This window comes from Mirounga angustirostris, unplaced genomic scaffold (genome assembly GCF_029215605.1).
Source record: "Mirounga angustirostris isolate CCGP_5_RB_7025 unplaced genomic scaffold, mMirAng1.0.hap1 SCAF_12, whole genome shotgun sequence".
Lineage (NCBI taxonomy): Eukaryota > Metazoa > Chordata > Mammalia > Carnivora > Phocidae > Mirounga > Mirounga angustirostris.
In genome coordinates, this window is record NW_026991720.1 from 381,916 (window position 1) to 399,853 (window position 17,938).

The window sequence follows — 17,938 nt, forward strand, 5'->3', positions numbered from 1 at the left end:
GGGTGCTCAGTAGTAACTGGTGACATCCATCACATGGTGACACACAGCTCTTAGCAGAACATGCTGCTGACATGTCATATTTTTGGCTCAGACTCACAGTTTTGGGAGCATCATCAGTATGTCTCAACTGAATCCCAAATGGAACTGCCCTTTCCTCCCACCGAGGGCCTCCTCTACTCACACCCAACAGTGGGTCACTGCTCGCCCTCCAGCCACAGGGCCCTTACCTCCTTCTCGGCTCAGTCCCCATGGATCCCACTCCCGCCATCCCCCCTGTGGCTGCCCAGCAGCCTCCTGACTCCTCTCCTTCACCTCATTCCCACCCACTCTGCTCATCTCCGCCAGGATAACCTTCCTAAAGAAAAACGTGCTGGCAAGCTCCATGACCAAACTCCTCAGTCGTAAAGCTAGGTTACTACCACATACCTATCACCAAAATCAATTCTACGGGATTAAAGATTTAAGTGTTAAAAAAATTATAAGGACCCAGAACAAAATACAGGCGACTACTTATGTAATCCTGGTGTGGGGAGAAGGCTCTCCGAGCCTTACATCAACAACCAAAACAAGGAAAGACAGACCTGACTACCCCGTAACTTTAAACTTACTAAAAAAAACAAAGATCCCACAAACAAAATTCAAAACAGAAATGGAAACAGAAATAACTAGCAGGGAGTTCATCTTTAAAGTACTCTTAGAATAAATGCTCCATTAGGAAAGTAAGCAAACACGCAGAGGGGATAACTAACAACAGGGCAGTAAACCCTTTCATAAAATGTTCAGAAGTGTTCCTTTGTTCTGAATCAAATTAGCAAAGATTAAAAATTATGATCATGCCCAGTTGCTGCTTTGGACATGGGGAATTACACTCTGATGATATAAGTAATCACAGCTTTTCTGTACAGCAAATGGGTTAAGTTTATATTTACTTTCATCTAGCAAGTTCATTTCTAGAAATTAATCATAGGAAAATAATTATGAATAAAGGCAAAAACTTTACCCCATCGATGTCTTTATAATAAAAAAAAATTCAGAAGCAACCTAAGTGTCCAAAAAAAAAAGCAGATGTATCAAGAAAATTGACACACGCATATCATTATATTGTACAGCCATTAATATTATATAGAAGTATGACTTAGAAAAATGTTCCAAGTGTATCCAGTTTAAAGTTTTTTGTTTTGTTTTGTTTTTAATTTTTTTTTTTAAGATTTTATTTATTTGCTAGAGAGAGAATGAGAGACAGAGAGCATGAGAGGGAGGAGGGTCAGAGGGAGAAGCAGACTCCCTGCTAAGCAGGGAGCCTGACGTGGGACTCAATCCCGGGACTCCGGGATCATGACCTGAGCCGAAGGCAGTCGCTTAACCAACTGAGCCACCCAGGCGCCCCCAAGTGTATCCAGTTTAAAGTTCATAAAAGAGTAAAAATCCAATTTAAGAAAACATATATGTATATATACACAAATGCATATGTAAACCTACTCTGTTAGGATATATACTTAAATATTATCAATAATCATCTTGGGGTGGAATTTGTTTTTATTTTCTTCTTACTATTTATTTGTATTTTCTAAATTTTCCAAAATCACCATGTATTTCTCCTGAAAAGAAAACAACACATGCGTAAGGAAAAGTGGCTGAGAACTTCCTCAGACCTTGCATCCTGTGTGACAGCACTTTCCAAAAATGCTTCTACTAACAATGCATGAACAGGCTGTACTCTGCAGACTCCGGAGAGCCCTTTCTGGGTTTGCCCACGTACCTTTCTTTCTCTGTATCGTCTTTCTCTTTCTTCGTCCCTCCTCTCAGGGTCTTCATCTCTCCTCTCCTTCTCTTCCGTTCTCACTTTGCTTACTACAAAAATAGAACATATTTTTGACATTCCCAAACGTCAGCACATCAGAATGACCTAACATCCTGCTGCACTCTTTACTGTACATGTTGCATCATTATGTAGTATATTTTAACACATATGAAAACATATTCTTCAATTAAAACACATCCTTCAATATCAAGCATGAGAAGTCCTAGAATCTAAACTTAAAATGGGCTAAGGAGGGAGACTGCAATGGCAACTGAAGCAATCTGGAAAAGATCAGACTGACCCCCTGGAAACTCAAGAGGGGCAGTAGCCCACATACACGCCATCCGAGTTCCTGGCCACTGACCGAGGTGCCCAGGGAAGCAGAGCCCAGTCCACTACGAAAAACTGGCCCAGTCACCAAGTGCTCGGAGGCAAAGAAAAAACGCCTGCCTCGGGGACAACAGGGGAACTGCACAGCCCCACAGCCTCCTAGGGCCCACTGCTGAGGACACAGCGGATGCAGGAGGCCCCTGTGATAAGGATGCAACGTACGGCCCACCTGCTGGCACACACCCCTACCCACCATTTGAGATCTCTCCCTGATAGTGAAATTAGATTCACTTTTTTTTAAATTTTTTTAAATTTTTTATTGTTATGTTAGTCACCATACATTACATCATTAGTTTTAGATGTAGTGTTCCATCATTCATTGTTTGTGCATAACACCCAGTGCTCCATGTAGAACGTGCCCTCTTTAATACCCATCACGAGGCTAACCCACTCCCCCACCCCCTCCCCTCTAGAACCCTCAGTTTGTTTCTCAGAGTCCATCGTCTCTCATGGTTCGTCTCCCCCTCCGATTTCCCCCCTTTCATAGAGATTCACTTTTGAATCTGCACAGACAAAAAAAAAAGTCATTAGGCTTAAAATTAAGAGAATCAATAATTTAAAAGATGAGGACAAAATTAAACAGAGATCACTGAAACAAAGTTCATTCAGAAAGTGCTTGTGGAGCACTGACTGCTATTCTGGGAGCCTGGGATACAAGAGATCAAAACAGAGGGGATGGGGGACACAGAAGCGTCAGGGAGCGAAGGGCCAAGTTCCAACAGACTGCAGGAGAAAGACTGGGGTCCGAGTGACTCCCAGGTTTTCTGACTTGAGGAAGGGAAGGATGCGGCTGCCATCAACTGACATGGGTAAGGCTTTGGGGAAACAGGATTTGCGGGGATTTCAGAAGCCCAGTTCAGACCCACTAAGTTGCAACGTCTACCAGACACCAAAGGACAAGAATTCAAAGCCCAGAATTCAGGGACAAAAACTAGCTGGGAACCAAAACTTGGCAATCAAGAACAGATGACTAGTATTTACAATCATGAGAAAGGGTGCAGTCACGGGGGAGAGAACAGCTACAGACGTAGGGCAAAGATCACACGCCTCACAGAAGGGGAGGCTCACAGGAGACGGGAAGAGGCACATAAATAGCCAAGGAAGGGGAAGGACTGTCAAAGAGTCTAACTGCACAATTATTCATACCAATAATGCATTGAAAAAACAAGATCAGGTAGCAACCAAAAAAGATCTGAGAACCAAAAAGATTTTATTAGAAATACATACCAAGAACATCAATATAATAACCCTAAAAAGAGGCAATGGAGAGTAAGGTAGTTGCTGTTAAACATGCTGAGTGGTGACCCCATTAACCCATAATCCCACCCCTAAGTACACTTCACCCAACAAAAATGCACGCTCACACTCCAGGAGGTGCCCTGCTTCTGGGCTCTGTGCAGACCCAGGCAGCGGCCTCAGGAGCAGAAGGCAACAGTAGTAATAGGGAACATGAATAAGGGGCCTTGGTTTCCATCCTGTTCATAACCAGGACCTCAAGCCTTCCTGACAAATCTAAGAATTACTATGTATTCTTTAAATATATTCCTTTTTGTTTACATTAGCTAGTTAGAATTTTTTAGAAAAACATATACTATTTGTACAGTAAAAAAATGACAAAACTTACATGGGGGGAAGTATGCACATTTATCTTAGAATTCCTGGGAATTAGATAAAAATATTTAAATCTTGCTTAGAATAAAACTGACACTTTTGGGGAATTCTTCTAATTAAAGAGCATTATTTTCAGATACGTACAATGTAGATTGAGCTTTAGTCAGGTAGTCTAAAATGTGCCTTAATAGTAAAACTGTAGCAAATATTGAGAAAATTGTTACTCCTTCCATTCACTGAAATGAGTTTTTAAAATGTCAAAAAAAAAAAACCAGTGAAAAGTACATACATACCTACACACACACACAACAGAGGCCTACACCTTCAAGGTCAAGCTAAGAGATTTATGAAAATCATGAAAGAAAATACAATGATGAGTGAGCACTGCAAGAGAGGGAAATGCCCTGAGCACTAAGCTCTTTTACAGAGAAATACAGACAAGATGCAGCCACCAGCCACGCAGTGCCTCAGGGGAATATGGGGCTGCACCAGGTGCAAAGGTTCCACGGGGACACATGCAGCCACCAGCCACGCAGTGCCTCAGGGGAATATGGAGCTGCACCAGGTGCAAAGGTTCCACAGGGACACATGCAGCCACCAGCCACGCAGTGCATCAGAGGAATATGGGGCTGCACCAGGTGCAAAGGTTCCACAGCGGAAACACGCACCTGCTCGCATCTTGCGTTCTGCTCTGTCCAGGAGCTGCCGGCCCAGCAGGTTATGGTGGGCAGCCATCTGCCTGAGCTCCTCCCTCTTAGCTCTGCGGTCTCTGTCCTTGTCCCTGTCTTTTTCTTTACTGTGAGACTTCTCTGTGTCCTGTTCTCGGTATTTCTCTTTATGCCTTTCTCTGTCCCGGTCTCTGGAGGCCTTTTTCCTTTCCCTTTGCTTTTCTCTTTCTCTGTCCCCATGAGGGTTCTCCCTGGAGGTGTGGCCATCTCTCTCGCCAGGCCTCTCTCTGTACTTGGTGTCTCGGTCTGGGTCCCTGTGCTTCGGCTCTTTGTATTCAGGGAGGTCCATTTCTGACTCCTTATGCAGCTTCTTTTCTCTGTGTTTCTTATCTTCCTTGGGACTACCTGATTGTGCAGCCTAAACCAAGAGAAAAAAAGCAGAATTTGGAATGTGAGTCATACTCAATGAGGGGTCTTAACACTAGCTTCAACTGCTTTCCATCCCAGCAAGATGGGCCTGGAAGAAGAGTCTCTGAATGCGAAATCAGACTGAGCATTTCTATGACTGGCAATGGGCACCCATTTATTAGAGACTTTCTCATCTGCTGGCAAGTCAAATCTGAAATATTACATGGAATAGAAAGAAAAAGAAAGGGATATTGAAGCTGTATCTTAAAGTCTCTGAGACACCAACAGCCTGGGTCCAACTCAAAGAACAAGGACTGACCGGCCCCTCCCCCCTATAAAATTCTCAGGAGGTCTTGATCTCAACACCTGTTAACCCCAGTTACTTTACCAGCAAAAATGGGTTTATTCGGGAATGGCAGAGAATTGCAATCTGGGACAATTAAGCTATGGCAAAACCATAGGTGATTCTGCGGAACAAAGGAGAGGAGGCTCTTTTACAGGGGAGAGGGGGCATGGGGAGGGGCTGCATTAAGCTAAAAGTCCACTGGTGTAAACTTGGAGCTGGGAAGTGTAGTGGCTTCTCATTGGCTGAGCGGTTGCCAGGGCAGGAGGAAACCTTCCCTTCTCCCGACGGAACAGTAAACGAGTATCCACGGGGAGATGCATCTCTCCCTGCTGGGCCTGCAGCGGACAGTGGACTGGTAGAGCCTGGGCGCCGCCCCTTCTGGCCTCCCGACTCCAATCCAAAGGACGATTTTCCTTGTGCTCATCTTCTCAGCCCAAAGTTCCCTCCACATACACCACACACACAGACACATGCACACACATACATGCACATAGACACACATCAACACACACATGCAAACTTACCACACAGATAAACCACACACATGTGCACCCACCACACACACACACTCAATGCACACCACACACATACACGCACACACCGACACATATGGCCCAAGCCCTGACCCGTAACAGAAACCTGATGCAGCTGCTGGGATGCTGGGCTGAGCAGGGCAACCCTGTCCCACCACAGTTCCAGGCCTATTAACCATACGGCTTTATCTCTGAGTCAAAAACACTTCTGAAATGAGCCACACACAAGCAAAGCTGAGAAGTAGGTAAAACTGTCCAAGAAACCGTCCAAGCTCCAAAAGGACCCCAACTCAAATCTTTAAGATACAGTACCAAAAGATGTTTTCTGAGGTCATCTGCTTTCCAAGTATCATCTTTTGTTCTTCTCTAAAAAGAAAAGTATAAAGTTAGAATTTTTAAAGTTTAAAAAACTAATTTTGTACACTCTAGTGAGCTGCTTTTTCATTAGGCCATTTAAGTCAATGGCAATTAGTCCTTGACATGCAAGAAATTACTACCTACTAGAAAAAAAGGTAATAGTAATGCAAATTTTAAAAAACTATTCCCTAGTCTAAGATTACCTATAAACAATTATAGAATGTGTTCCTCTGGCTACTTCATAAGTGTAGGTAAAACACACTCCCCACTCTCCACCTTCCACATCACCCAATGCCTGTCAGTGCCCAGTCCCACTGCCCAACAGTGTTTCTGGCTGCCAACGGAGCAGATGCCCCTAGAGTGTCCCCACCTGGCAGGCTGCGCTCCGCCCCCCTCGCCCCTAGGTACTGAGCAACATGACTCCTCCATAAGCGCATACACAATTCACCTGCCACATACAAGACAGATTTAGATAATGAAGAAACTCACTAAGCAAATCAACCAAGGATGTTTCCTATAGGCAACATGGTAGATTTATCCAGATTATTTCACTTTCCCTTTGAGAAACAAAGGATACCAAAAAAGTAAGATTTTTGTAAGTTTCAGATTTAAAGCAAATGTAGTACAAATGAAAAACAAAAACTTATTCATGGATAAGCCACCAAAAATCTTCCTGGTAATGTGAAAGTTAAGGAAACAGAGGGGCGCCTGGGTGACTCAGTCGTTAAGTGTCTACCTTTAGCTCGGGTCGGGGTCCCAGGGTCCTGGGATCGAGCCCCGCATAGGGCTCCCTGCTCAGTGGGAGCCTGCTTCTCCCTCTCCCACTCCCCCTGCTTGTGTTCCTTCTCTCGCTGTGTCTCTGTCAAATAAATAAATAAAATCTTTAAAAAAAAAAAAAAAGTTAAGGAAACAGAAAAACAGTTCACAATAGTTCATAAATACTAACTAGAAATAAATAAAAAGCAATCAATTATAAGAATCTAGCCAATATATACTATAACCACAAAATTTACTGTGACCTACTATAATGAGAAAACGTATTTTTTGATAAATTGGTTGATTTAACAAAATGGGTCCTCAGCAAGATATGGTGTAAGATGATCAGTAGCAATTAGCATAGTTATAACTTATAGTTTCTGAACATTAAAATTTTTTGTCTCAAGTTCACTGCTCTGTGTAGAGGTTTAACATAGGACCTTTTCCAAACAAATGGTCCAAACTCAACAGAGAGCTCATGTGGACAAGAGCTAGAGACCTCTACAGAGTGGAAGGGCACCAGCCAGGGCCCATGGACTGGACCTCCTCCTGGATGTAATTACATGACTTATGCTGACAGGTAAAAACCCTGCAGGCAACAGCTCTCTGGTAGACCACAAGATCTTCCTTCTGCCCTTTTCACCAACCCAGCTTTGGGCCCTTGAAAATCAGGCAAACGGCCTTGCTCACCCCCCAAAGATTTTTCTTTCTTTTTTTCTCTTTTAAATGTCTTAGGTCATTTAAAAAATTAATGGTTTATGTTATAAAATAACACACAGTTCCCTCATGCCCTATCCCAGCCCCCACATGTCACACACATTTTTAGGAACTCTGTGGACAGAGTGCTTCACACCAGGAGCCTTTTGTCTTTTTTACCCTCCACTCAGCCAAGGTCTCTTAAAGACCAAATTCACCAGCATCTCAGCCCCTGCCCTGTGGAACAGAGACACCAGTTAAACTCTGGTACAGAGTACAGAATAGAAAGGCCACGCTTTCCCCTACAAGGAGAATAAACCCCCCCTGAAAACAAAACAAAAGAGGGGATCTGCCTACACAGCAAACCCTTCAAGCTACAGGATTACTCAGTCCACTCACAGGCAAACCTGAGAGTTCAACTCCATGGAGGTCAATATCCACACCAGGTGACCCCGGGCTGCATGTCCACTGCATGTAAAATGAGCAACTCCAGAAAGAGCCCCAGCGGAGCCGACCAGCATCTCGCATGAGCCACCTGGTGAGCCGGCTCAATGATGCCCATTCACCACGAGGCTCTCTGGAGCGCTATGCGGGGAGAGTCTTAGCCAGCCTTCATGGTGCTGGCCATCTGCCCCCAGAGAACAGCAGGACTTCAAAGGAATTCTCTGCGCTTCTCTTCCAGCTCATGCTGACACCCCAGGAGGAGCTGTGGGAGCACGGACACCTCACCCACCATCCCTTCGGGAGGCGGAAGCTGCAGAATAGCTCCCCTGGGCCAGTGTCCCTTTCCCTCATTACACTACGTACTGTTTATTCTTGAGCCAGACTCAGAGGCAGGAAAGCCAGACTCACTCTTTGGGTCATGCTCTGGGCCTGTTATCCCCAGTCATCCCTGTAGCCCCACTTCCCTAGTCCCAAAAAGCAGTTTCCCCAAAGCACATAGATCCCAGAACATCATGCCTGCCTCCAAACACCACCCAACCCAGGAGCTTCCAGGGTGTCCTGGATTGGCAGCACTGAGCAGCCACCCGACGCCTTCAACACCCAGCACCATCTCGGCTGAGCACTCACTCGCTTGCCGAGCTGAACCCATTAGCTGCATGTTAATAAAGGGCTAAAAGTGCTAAGTTGTTTTGTTCTCCACAAATTGTTTGACAACAGCTGCCACAGCTCCTGACACCTGGGGGCTATGCACCCTTGCCCTCAGCATCCTGGTTGCCAGTCGCTGTGGCTGGCTGCATGCCAAGAGTGGCCTGGTGGACAGGGAACCGACAATCCAGTCTCACATCAGATGTAACCCATCATCAAGTCCTACTACTTCTTTTTTTATTTATTTTTTTTATTTTTTTAAAGATTTTATTTATTTATTTATTTATTTGAGACAGAGAGAATGAGAGACAGAGAGCACATGAAAGGGGGGAGGGTCAGAGGGAGAAGCAGGCTCCCCGCCAAGCAGGGAGCCCGATGCGGGACTCGATCCAGGGACTCCAGGATCATGACCTGAGCCGAAGGCAGTCACTCAACCAACTGAGCCACCCAGGTGCCCAAGTCCTACTACTTCCTGTAACACGTTTCCTAAAATGAAAGAAATCCATTCTTCCTGGGGACGCCTGGGTGGCTCAGTCAGTTAAGCGTCTGCCTTCGGCTCAGGTCATGATTCCAGAGTCCTGGGATCGAGCCCCACATCGGGCCCCTTGCTCAGCAGGGAGCCTGCTTCTCCCTCTCCCTCTACCTGCTGCTCTCTCTCTCTCTATGTCAAATAAATAAATAAATAAAATCTTAAAAAAAAAAAAAAAAAGAAATCCGTCTTCCTGTCCAGTCCCACTGCCCCAAACCCAACCCAGACTTTCATGCCATGGCAGTCACATGGTCTGTGTCCATAGCACCACTGGTCCAACCCAGGGGATGTAGTTCAGAGCATGCAGGGGTGGTGTCCCTCATGGCAAGAATGCCCAGAATTACAGGCTGGAATGAGCAGGGACACTGGAGGCCACAGAAGGTGGCCTCCCAAGCCCACAGAACAACAGACTAACCAGTGCATTTGCCAAAAGACGCAAAGAGGGGAGGCTGGCTCACACACAGCTTTAGGACTGAGACATGATGTACCTTTGGCTGTCTTTTTCAGAATTACCCCTTAATGCTAGAAAATGTTTTATATTATAAATTCAATCACTTGGAAACAAATTATTGGCTGCTCAAGTAACCAAGTAAACTGGATTACTGATTGTTCCACAGCTATGCCTCTAATCCCTGCTTGTTAGCACACCAACAGGCACACTGTCTGGCTGAGAATGTGCAGGTCGTTTCTAACGTTCCAGACGACAGACTCTATGTTGTGGACGCGTGCATCTGCAAACAAGAGCCCTAATGTGCAGATGCTGCACCAGGCACAGGACACCTAAGCTCAGATGGCACTGAGTCTGACTCGCAAGGGGGAGGCTGACTGCAGACTGAGTCCTTTCTGGAGCTGGCTGCAGATTAGCAGTGTGGGGAGAGGGTCCAAGGCAAACTGCCAACAGCCGGGGATAGCTGAGCTCCACTCCCATCTGCGCAGGGGTGGCTGGGCACATTAAACGGAGCAGCTGGGGGAGAGAAATCACGCGGGGGTGCTCAGCATAAATGCAGCCAGGCCAGACACATGAGTGTCTGCAGGCTGGCAGCTATGGAAGTCTGTCTACCTTCCCATAGACACCTAGAGGCAGAGGTCTCATCCTTCCTGGGGATTCCAGTTGCAGGATGGCTTTCAGGTCCTAGAGAGAAACACTCCTGGGTTGTAGAGACACACAGACATCTCAGAGGGACAGAGGAAGGATGCAAAACTGTAAATGCACTAGAAAGGGAGGGGCAGGCCTATCCAGGTGCTGGCCAAACACACTGCCATTCTGGCAGCCCTGGGCTTTGCCAAACAGGAACTCAAAGGGGGCTGGCTCATCACAGGGACATAGTCTTAGGCTGTCAGAAGCCCCTAAATGTTAGTCAGTTTTCTTCATGCAGGAGAACCTTGTAAGTGGGTTAGAGAGGACCAACTCTCCAAGAGCCCAGGGTATTTGCCCTAGAACATGCAGCCTTTCTTTTTTTTTTTTTTTAAAGATTTTATTTATTTATTTGAGAGAGAGAGAATGAGAGACAGAGAGCACAAGAGGGCAGAGGGAGAAGCAGACCCCCCGCTGAGCAGGGAGCCCGATGTGGGACTCGATGCCGGGTCTCCAGGATCATGACCTGAGCCGAAGGCAGTCGCTTAACCAACTGAGCCACCCAGGCGCCGGAACATGCAGCCTGCCTTCCTTTCTTCCTTTCTTCCTTTCTTTCTTTCTTTCTTTCTTCCTTTCCTTTCTTTCTTTCTTCCTTTCCTTTCTTTCTTTCTTTCTTTCTTCCTTTCTTCCTTCCTTTCTTCCTTTCTTTGTTTATTTATTTATTTATTTATTCTTATGTTAATCCCCATACATTACATCATTAATTTTAGATGTAGTGTTCCATGATTCATTGTTTGTGCATAACACCCAGTGCTCCATGCAGAACGTGCCCTCTTTAATACCCATCACCAGGCTAACCCATCCTCCCACCCCCTCCCCTCTAGAACCCTGTTTGTTTTTCAGAGTCCATCGTCTCTCATGGTTCGTCTACCCCTCCGATTTCCCCCGCTTCATTCTTCCCCTCCCGCTACCTTCTTCTTCTTTTTTTTTTTTCTTAACATATATTGCATTATTTGTTTCAGAGGTACAGATCTGAGATTCAACAGTCTTGCACAATTCACAGCGCTACATGCAGCCTTTCTAAAAACAGAATGAAGTAGCACTGCACCGACCTAAACAGTTAACAGCAGTTAACAGTGAATGGCTGTAACACAGCGATTCAAATTTCATATCAACATTTAAAAAGACGAGAACTTTATTTTATTCTAAGGATAAACTCAATACATACAGATATATATATTTATCTATATATATGTGTGTTTATACCTTTTAAGCTATGATTAATAAATTTCATGATAATAAACTCACACATTACCAATTGTTTGGTATGTAACAGAAAAAATTAGAAATTTCTAAAATTAGGGCGCCTGGGTGGCTCAGTTGGTTAAGCGACTGCCTTCGGCTCGGGTCATGATCCCAGGGTCCTGGGATTGAGTCCCGCATCGGGCTCCCTGCTCTGCGGGGAGCCTGCTTCTCCCTCTCCCACTCCCCCTGCTTGTGTTCCCTCTCTCGCTGTGTCTCTCTCTGTCAAATAAATAAATAAAATCTTTAAAAAAAAAAAAAAGAAATTTCTAAAATTATCATTGAGCATAGAAATTAATAAAAGTCAAACACTGGAAGCAAGGTAAACTAAAATGTTTTTAAAGAACTAACACTGGGGGCGCCTGGGTGGCTCAGTCAGTTGAGCATCTGCCTTGGGCTCGGGTCGTGGTCCCAGGGTCCTGGGATCGAGCCCCACATCGGGCTCCCTGCTCGGCGGGAAGCCTGCTTCTCCCTCTCCCACTCCCCCTGCTTGTGTTCCCTCTCTCGCTGTGTCTCTCTCTGTCAAATAAATAAATAAAATCTTAAAAAAAAAAAAAAGAACACTGAAAACTCACTACCTTTATCAAGCAGGTGTAAAGTCAGCAAACACACTATTAAGTTTTATTTTCTATAAATAGCTACAAAATACTGAACCTTTTTATGATCTTAGTAGAAATAAAGAACACAAAACTGGTTATATTAGTGATAGAAGTGATGTCAGCAAATAAATATACTGACAGAAACCTAAGGAAAAGCTTGGTACATGATAAAGTTACAATAAACAACACCAAAAAGTCCAGCACAATTTTATTCCAATCACTGCATAGAGGTTTTACTCTTCCCTTGACTTTATGGAACAAAATACACTAATTCTGTAGTACTATAATAACTGCATAACAAGGTTCTAAGGACCAGATTAACCTCCTAAAAAGTTAATGACCAACTTGCAAATGAGAACTTAATATGGGGATTCATTAACTGCCAGGAAATAGCTGCTTTTGCTACTTTGAAATGTTTATTTTATAAATATGTATCAGAAAACAACCCCCAAGATAATTCAAAGTAATGCAAAATGTAACCAACTAGGTGAACTATGTCATCCAGAATCACAAAAAGACACAGGGGAGAACTTATCTGGGTGAGATCTAATAAAGAAATACGTGTCTGATAATTAAATGGTCTTGGGAGTGAAGAGCCTGAGGAATCTCTGTGCCTGCTCTGGAATCCTATCTCAGTGGTTAAGAACAAGGGCTTTACAAACAATTCAGGGAGAAGACTGAGCGGGAACCAGCAGAGCAAACCCCTACTATTCAAAAAACTTACTTTAATAAACCTGGTGCTTCATTCATAAATATGAAAAGTCAATTAGACAGTTGAGAAAACACCGACATAAGAAAGAGAAGAATCAAGAAAAACAAATGGAGAAAATGACCCTAAAAGAAAATGACCCAAGGAAATAAAGAAAAATCTTTATTTAGGGGCGCCTGGGAGGCTCAGTCAGTCGAGCATCTGCCTTGGGCTCGGGTCATGATCCCACCTGGGATCAAGCCCCATGTCCAGCTCCCTGCTCAGCGGGAAGCCTGCTTCTCCCTCTCCCACTCCCCCTGCTTGTGTTCCCTCTCTTCCTGTCTCTCTGTCAAAAAATAAATAAAATCTTTAAAAAAAAAAGAAAAATCTTTATTTAAAAAAAGAATACTAAGTCAAAGGGATACATGCATCCCAATGTTTATAGCAGCATTATCTATAATCTCGCCATATCCAAGGACATGGATGGAACTAGAATGTATTATGCTAAGTCAAGTAAGTCAGTCAGAGAAAAACAAATACTGTATGATTTCACTCATATGTAGAATTTAATAAACGAAACAAATGAACATAAGGGAAAAAAGAGAGAGAGAGAAATCAAGAAACATTCTTAATTATGGAGAACAAACTCATGGTTACCAGAGGGGAGGGGTGGGGGGATGGGTTAAATTTGTGATGGGGATTACGGAGTGCACTTGTCCTGATGAGTGCTGCATGATGTAGGAAATTGTTGAATCACTATACTGTACACCTGAAATTGATATAACACCGGATGTTAACTATACTGGAATAAATTTTTAATTTTTTTAATTTTTAAAAATTTTTTTAAAAAAAGCTTCCTGCTCTAACCCCAAGGGGAGACAGTGCTTTAAGAGCTACCTCCCTCTTTGGGGTGCCTGGGTGGTGCAGTCAGTGAAGTGTCTGACTCGTGGTTTCAGCTCATGTTGTGATCTTAGGTCGTGGGATCGAGCCCCGTGTGGCACTCTGTGCTCAACGAGGAGTCTGCCTGAGATTCTCTCTTGGTCTCGCTCCACCCCTACCCGCCCCACCCCACTCTCAAATAAATAAATCAATCTTTAAAAAAATGGGGTGCCTGGGTGGCTCAGTCAGTTAAGTGTCTGCCTTCAGTTCAGGTCATGATCCCAGGGTCCTGGAATTGAGCCCCACATCGGGCTCCCTGCTCCGTGGGGAGTCTGCTTCTCCCTCTGCCTCTGCTGCTGCTCCCCTTGCTTGTGCTCTCTAATGAATAAATAAAACCTAAAAAAAAAGTTATCTCCCTCCTTATTTGTAACAAGTAATAAAAGTTCTTTGCTTAAAAATTAATTAAATTAGGGCACCTGGGTGGCTCAGTTGGTTGAGCGACTGCCTTCGGCTCAGGTCACGATCCTGGAGTCCCTGGATCTAGTCCCACGTCAGGCTCCCTGCTCGGCAGGGAGTCTGCTTCTCCCTCTGACCCTCTTCCCTCTCGTGCTCTCTGTCTCTCATTCTCTCTCTCAAATAAATAAATAAAATCTTTTAAAAAAATTAATTAAATTAGAACTAACAATTAAGTAGATAAAGCTAACAATAAAGCTGGAGCAATCAGAATATAGAAAGTCAAGGAGATGGAAAATATGAGCCATGAATTCAACATGTGACAGGAGACTGAATCAGAGTTCCAGAAAGAATGGGGAAAACAGAAAGAAGGAAATACAGAATAGAAAAAATGTCCTAGAAGTAAAGGTAGACTTGAGGTTTCATTTTGAAACGCATAATCAAATGTCAAAAATAATGAAAAAAAAGAACCACAATAGACATATTGCCATATATGTCCAGAACACCAAGGACAAAGATCCGAAATCTTTTGGAAAGAAAGAAAATGTTATTTACAAAAATATCTCATCAACCAAACTGGTTGCTAGAAGATGAAGATGCTAGAAGATGCCTTCAAAGTCCTGGAGAAATTACGGGGCGCCTGGGTGGCTCAGTCGGTTAAGTGTCTGACTTCGGCTCAGGTCATCCAGGGTCCTGGGATCGAGCCCCGCATCGGGCTCCACACTCAGTGGGGAGTCTGCTTCTCGCTCTCCCTCTCCTTCTGCCCCTACCCCACTCTGTGCTCCCTCTCTCCCTCTCATTCTCTCAAATAAATAAATCTTCAAAGTGCTGGAGAAATTCATTCTGACCCTAGAATTCTGCACTAAGCCGAAGTCTCAAGTGTATCCGCATAATAAAGACATTCTTAAGAGCACAGCTTCCTTCCTACATAACCTTATTTAAAAAGGTACCTGAGGATTTACTCCAGGGAAAAACGGGGGGGGGGGGGGGATTCCAAGAAAACTGATGACACTGTATCCAAAACACAGTAGATCTAACCCAGAAGCACAAAGAAAAGAAATTCCCAGATGACTGCTCTGAGAAGGTCTAGAAAAGAAATTGGTCCTGAGCGAACTCTGGAAAGGATCTTGTAAAGCAGATTTTATTGAGCAGATGATACGACTGGTTACTAAGCTAAATACGTTAAGTGATAAGGTTAAGAAAAAAGGCATTTGCTTTGCCAAGGAGGAAGGGAGTTCAAACTGGCCCTCGGTCGAGGGTCCCCCGCTCTAGGACCAAGCGCCCTCCTCGCCGCGGCCCGGCTGACCACGACGCGCCCCTGCCGCTCGCCTCCCGGGACCCGTGGTTCCCACACCGCCCAGCACGCGACACGACCACGGCGGGAAGGCGGCCGGGATGCCGGCAACCGTGCACTCCGGCCCACGGGCGACCCCGGACCGCCCCACGCGCCGCCCGCTCGCACTCACCTTCCCGGGCTCCATCGCAGCTCGCAGGCCCGGACCGCCGGGCCAGCGTCCCCGGCTCCTAGCAACCGGCAGGCGCGAGCAGCCGAGCGCCGAACGACCGCAGTCCCGCCAGGCCGTGCGGCCGCCCCCGGCGCTTCTGTCCTCTCCCGGCTCCCGGCAGTTGGCAGGCATGAGCAGAAGAGCGCCGAGCCACCGCTGTCCCAGAATGCCCCGCGGCCGTCCCCAGCGCGCCTGCGCATCCCTGGCTCCTAGCAGCCGACAGGCAGAAGCAACAGAAGGCCGAGCCATTTCCGGCCCGGGTAACCAATCCCCCGGTCCACACGACGCACCACCGTCACCCCCGCTCGGTGGGGTGGAAAGGGCCGCAGCGCGATCCGGGTCTCCAGCCCGGTCAGCGTTCGGCTGGCGGGGGGCGCGGGCCTCGCTGCGGGAACTGAGCTGGGCTGACCCTCCGGCCTGGCTGGGAGGACCGGAGCTGAGCAGCGTCCCTGGACATCTGGAGCTACGACGAGGAAGTTGAGGCCGGCTGCCGAGCCGACTGCTACTTAAGCGGCTAAACTCCAATTCCTGGGTGCCTGGGTACCACCGGGTACTTGGAGGGCGTTATACTCCGGTCCTGAGGCAGCATCGGGAAGCGATCTTAACGTCCCACCTCTTCAAAGCAAGAAAATTAAGCACCCCAAAACTCGACTTAGCAAATATACAGTAGATGAGGAGAAGAGCTTTTCATCTGTATATGGATTCGCACCTTAGAATTCATTTTCCCATTTATGTCACTGCATAATACACACCCTGTAAGGTACTGGGAATCAAAGTATTTGAAAATGTAGTTGTTGAAAGCATGATTTTTTATATGAGACAAGAGACAAGAGTACTGAAACATTAAGACAGATACTCTGCATCTCAGATTTATTTTATCAGAATTATTTTATTTGAAGCTTAATATAAAAGTCCGTCTTAAATAAGCAAGACTGAAGAGGGGTGGTCCTATTCCGGTAATGCACGTTATAACTGATGTTTAGCTGTGTTTCCACACGCTGTTTTGCATTTGGTTAGTATGCAAATGTTACTAAGAAAAGATTCCCCTTAATATTTCATGCACACAAAAAAGAGCAGACTCTCAAATCATGCGTTAAGGAGGACATCCTTGAGCATGTTATTAATAGTCTGCGCTTTTGATAGCATGTTTTCCTGGAGATATAAAATTTATTTTGCAGATGTTGTGTTTTTTAATCACATACTATTATGAACCAGTTTACAGTTTTATGGATCTGTCTACTTTGTTCCAGATAAAGGCCATTTACCTAGCTTCTTGCCTTAGAGAAATTAATAGCAGATCCAAAAAGCCTTGTATATTTAATTGTACTCTGGTCCTGGGCATATCACTACTTTTTTTTTCATTCTCATTCTTTAACCCTTTAGGAAGAACATAACAGAAAAGGAAGGTAGGAAAGGCAGTTTCAGTGAGAGCTGTGATATATTGAGGAATTGCTGCAAGTGAGGCACCAAACTCAAACTTTCCATTGGGCCATTCACTTAATTCTTGTGGCATCCCTGTGAGGTAGACCTGTTCCTGTTTTTCAGATGAGGAGACTGAAGGCCAGAAAGGTTAATTCACTTGCCTAAACTCACAAAGCCAGGCTGATGGATGGTCTGATGCCAGAGTCCATGCTTTTAAGCACTGTGTCACTCTTCGTCAACCAAGAAAACATCTGATTCTGGAAAAGCTTCGAACTCTGTTGAATATGAGGATAAAGTCATGCATACCGCATGACCGACCTGGGTCTCAAGTGCAACCAGACTCCTTTCAAGATAATCGGGCGTTAACTCTGCCTCTTATTTCCACTGCCACCCTTCATCAGCAAACAGCATGACTTCGAGCTCCCCAGATGCAGTATATTCACAGGCTTGGTGAATGCTGTCTCCTCCTCTTGCTCACTATTTCCAGCACAACTGCTGAATAAATGGCTAAAACAGCCTTTCTCTCCTCAGACCTCCCAAAACAACCATTTTCTAAATAACTCCTTTGATGAGCAGTTCCATTTTATCTTACAATATTTCTTTTATTGTGTTCATTCATTTAGTAGATGCCTTCCTAAGTTCATTTGATGACCTGGGAAGTGACAGAGGGCTAGAGATAGAAAGCTACATGAACACTCTCTGGACCTCTAGTAGCTCATGATTGCTAGGACAGAGAAATAGGCAAACAGCTGCTAAATAACAGGAACCTATGAGAGCAGTAAGTGAGAAGGTGACAGATGGCTCTCTGGAAGAAAGACTGAGGTTGGGAAG

The 17,938-nt window shown here is 45.2% G+C and overlaps 1 protein-coding gene and 1 long non-coding RNA gene across 10 annotated transcripts in view; one reads left to right on the forward strand and one right to left on the reverse strand.

The window, feature by feature from the left end:
• The window catches only part of DYNC2I1 (dynein 2 intermediate chain 1), a 60,143-nt gene extending 44,292 nt beyond the window's left edge, over window positions 1-15,851 (reverse strand). For 3 of the 9 annotated variants that reach the window (XR_010406678.1, XR_010406677.1, XM_064575636.1), the window contains exons 1-5: window positions 15,647-15,830; window positions 6,851-6,973; window positions 6,070-6,123; window positions 4,471-4,888; window positions 1,760-1,851 (exon numbers count right to left, since the gene is read on the reverse strand). Coding sequence is in view for 7 of the 9 variants with exons in the window: in XM_064575636.1 (XP_064431706.1) it covers window positions 1,760-1,851; window positions 4,471-4,888; window positions 6,070-6,123; window positions 6,851-6,973; window positions 15,647-15,817 (858 nt within the window). In the remaining 2 variants the exon portion in view is untranslated. Of the gene's footprint in view, window positions 1-1,759; window positions 1,852-4,470; window positions 4,889-6,069; window positions 6,124-6,850; window positions 6,974-15,646 lie in introns of all 9 variants that reach the window. The other 6 variants (XM_064575635.1, XM_064575632.1, XM_064575633.1 and 3 more) reach the window with 6 other exon arrangements.
• Window positions 15,852-15,899: 48 nt separating this feature from the next.
• LOC123835130 (uncharacterized) lies at window positions 15,900-17,620 on the forward strand. The gene is made up of 2 exons (XR_006788652.3): window positions 15,900-16,445; window positions 17,231-17,620. It is a non-coding gene; the product is annotated as an uncharacterized LOC123835130 (long non-coding RNA).
• The last annotated feature ends 318 nt before the right edge of the window (window positions 17,621-17,938 follow it).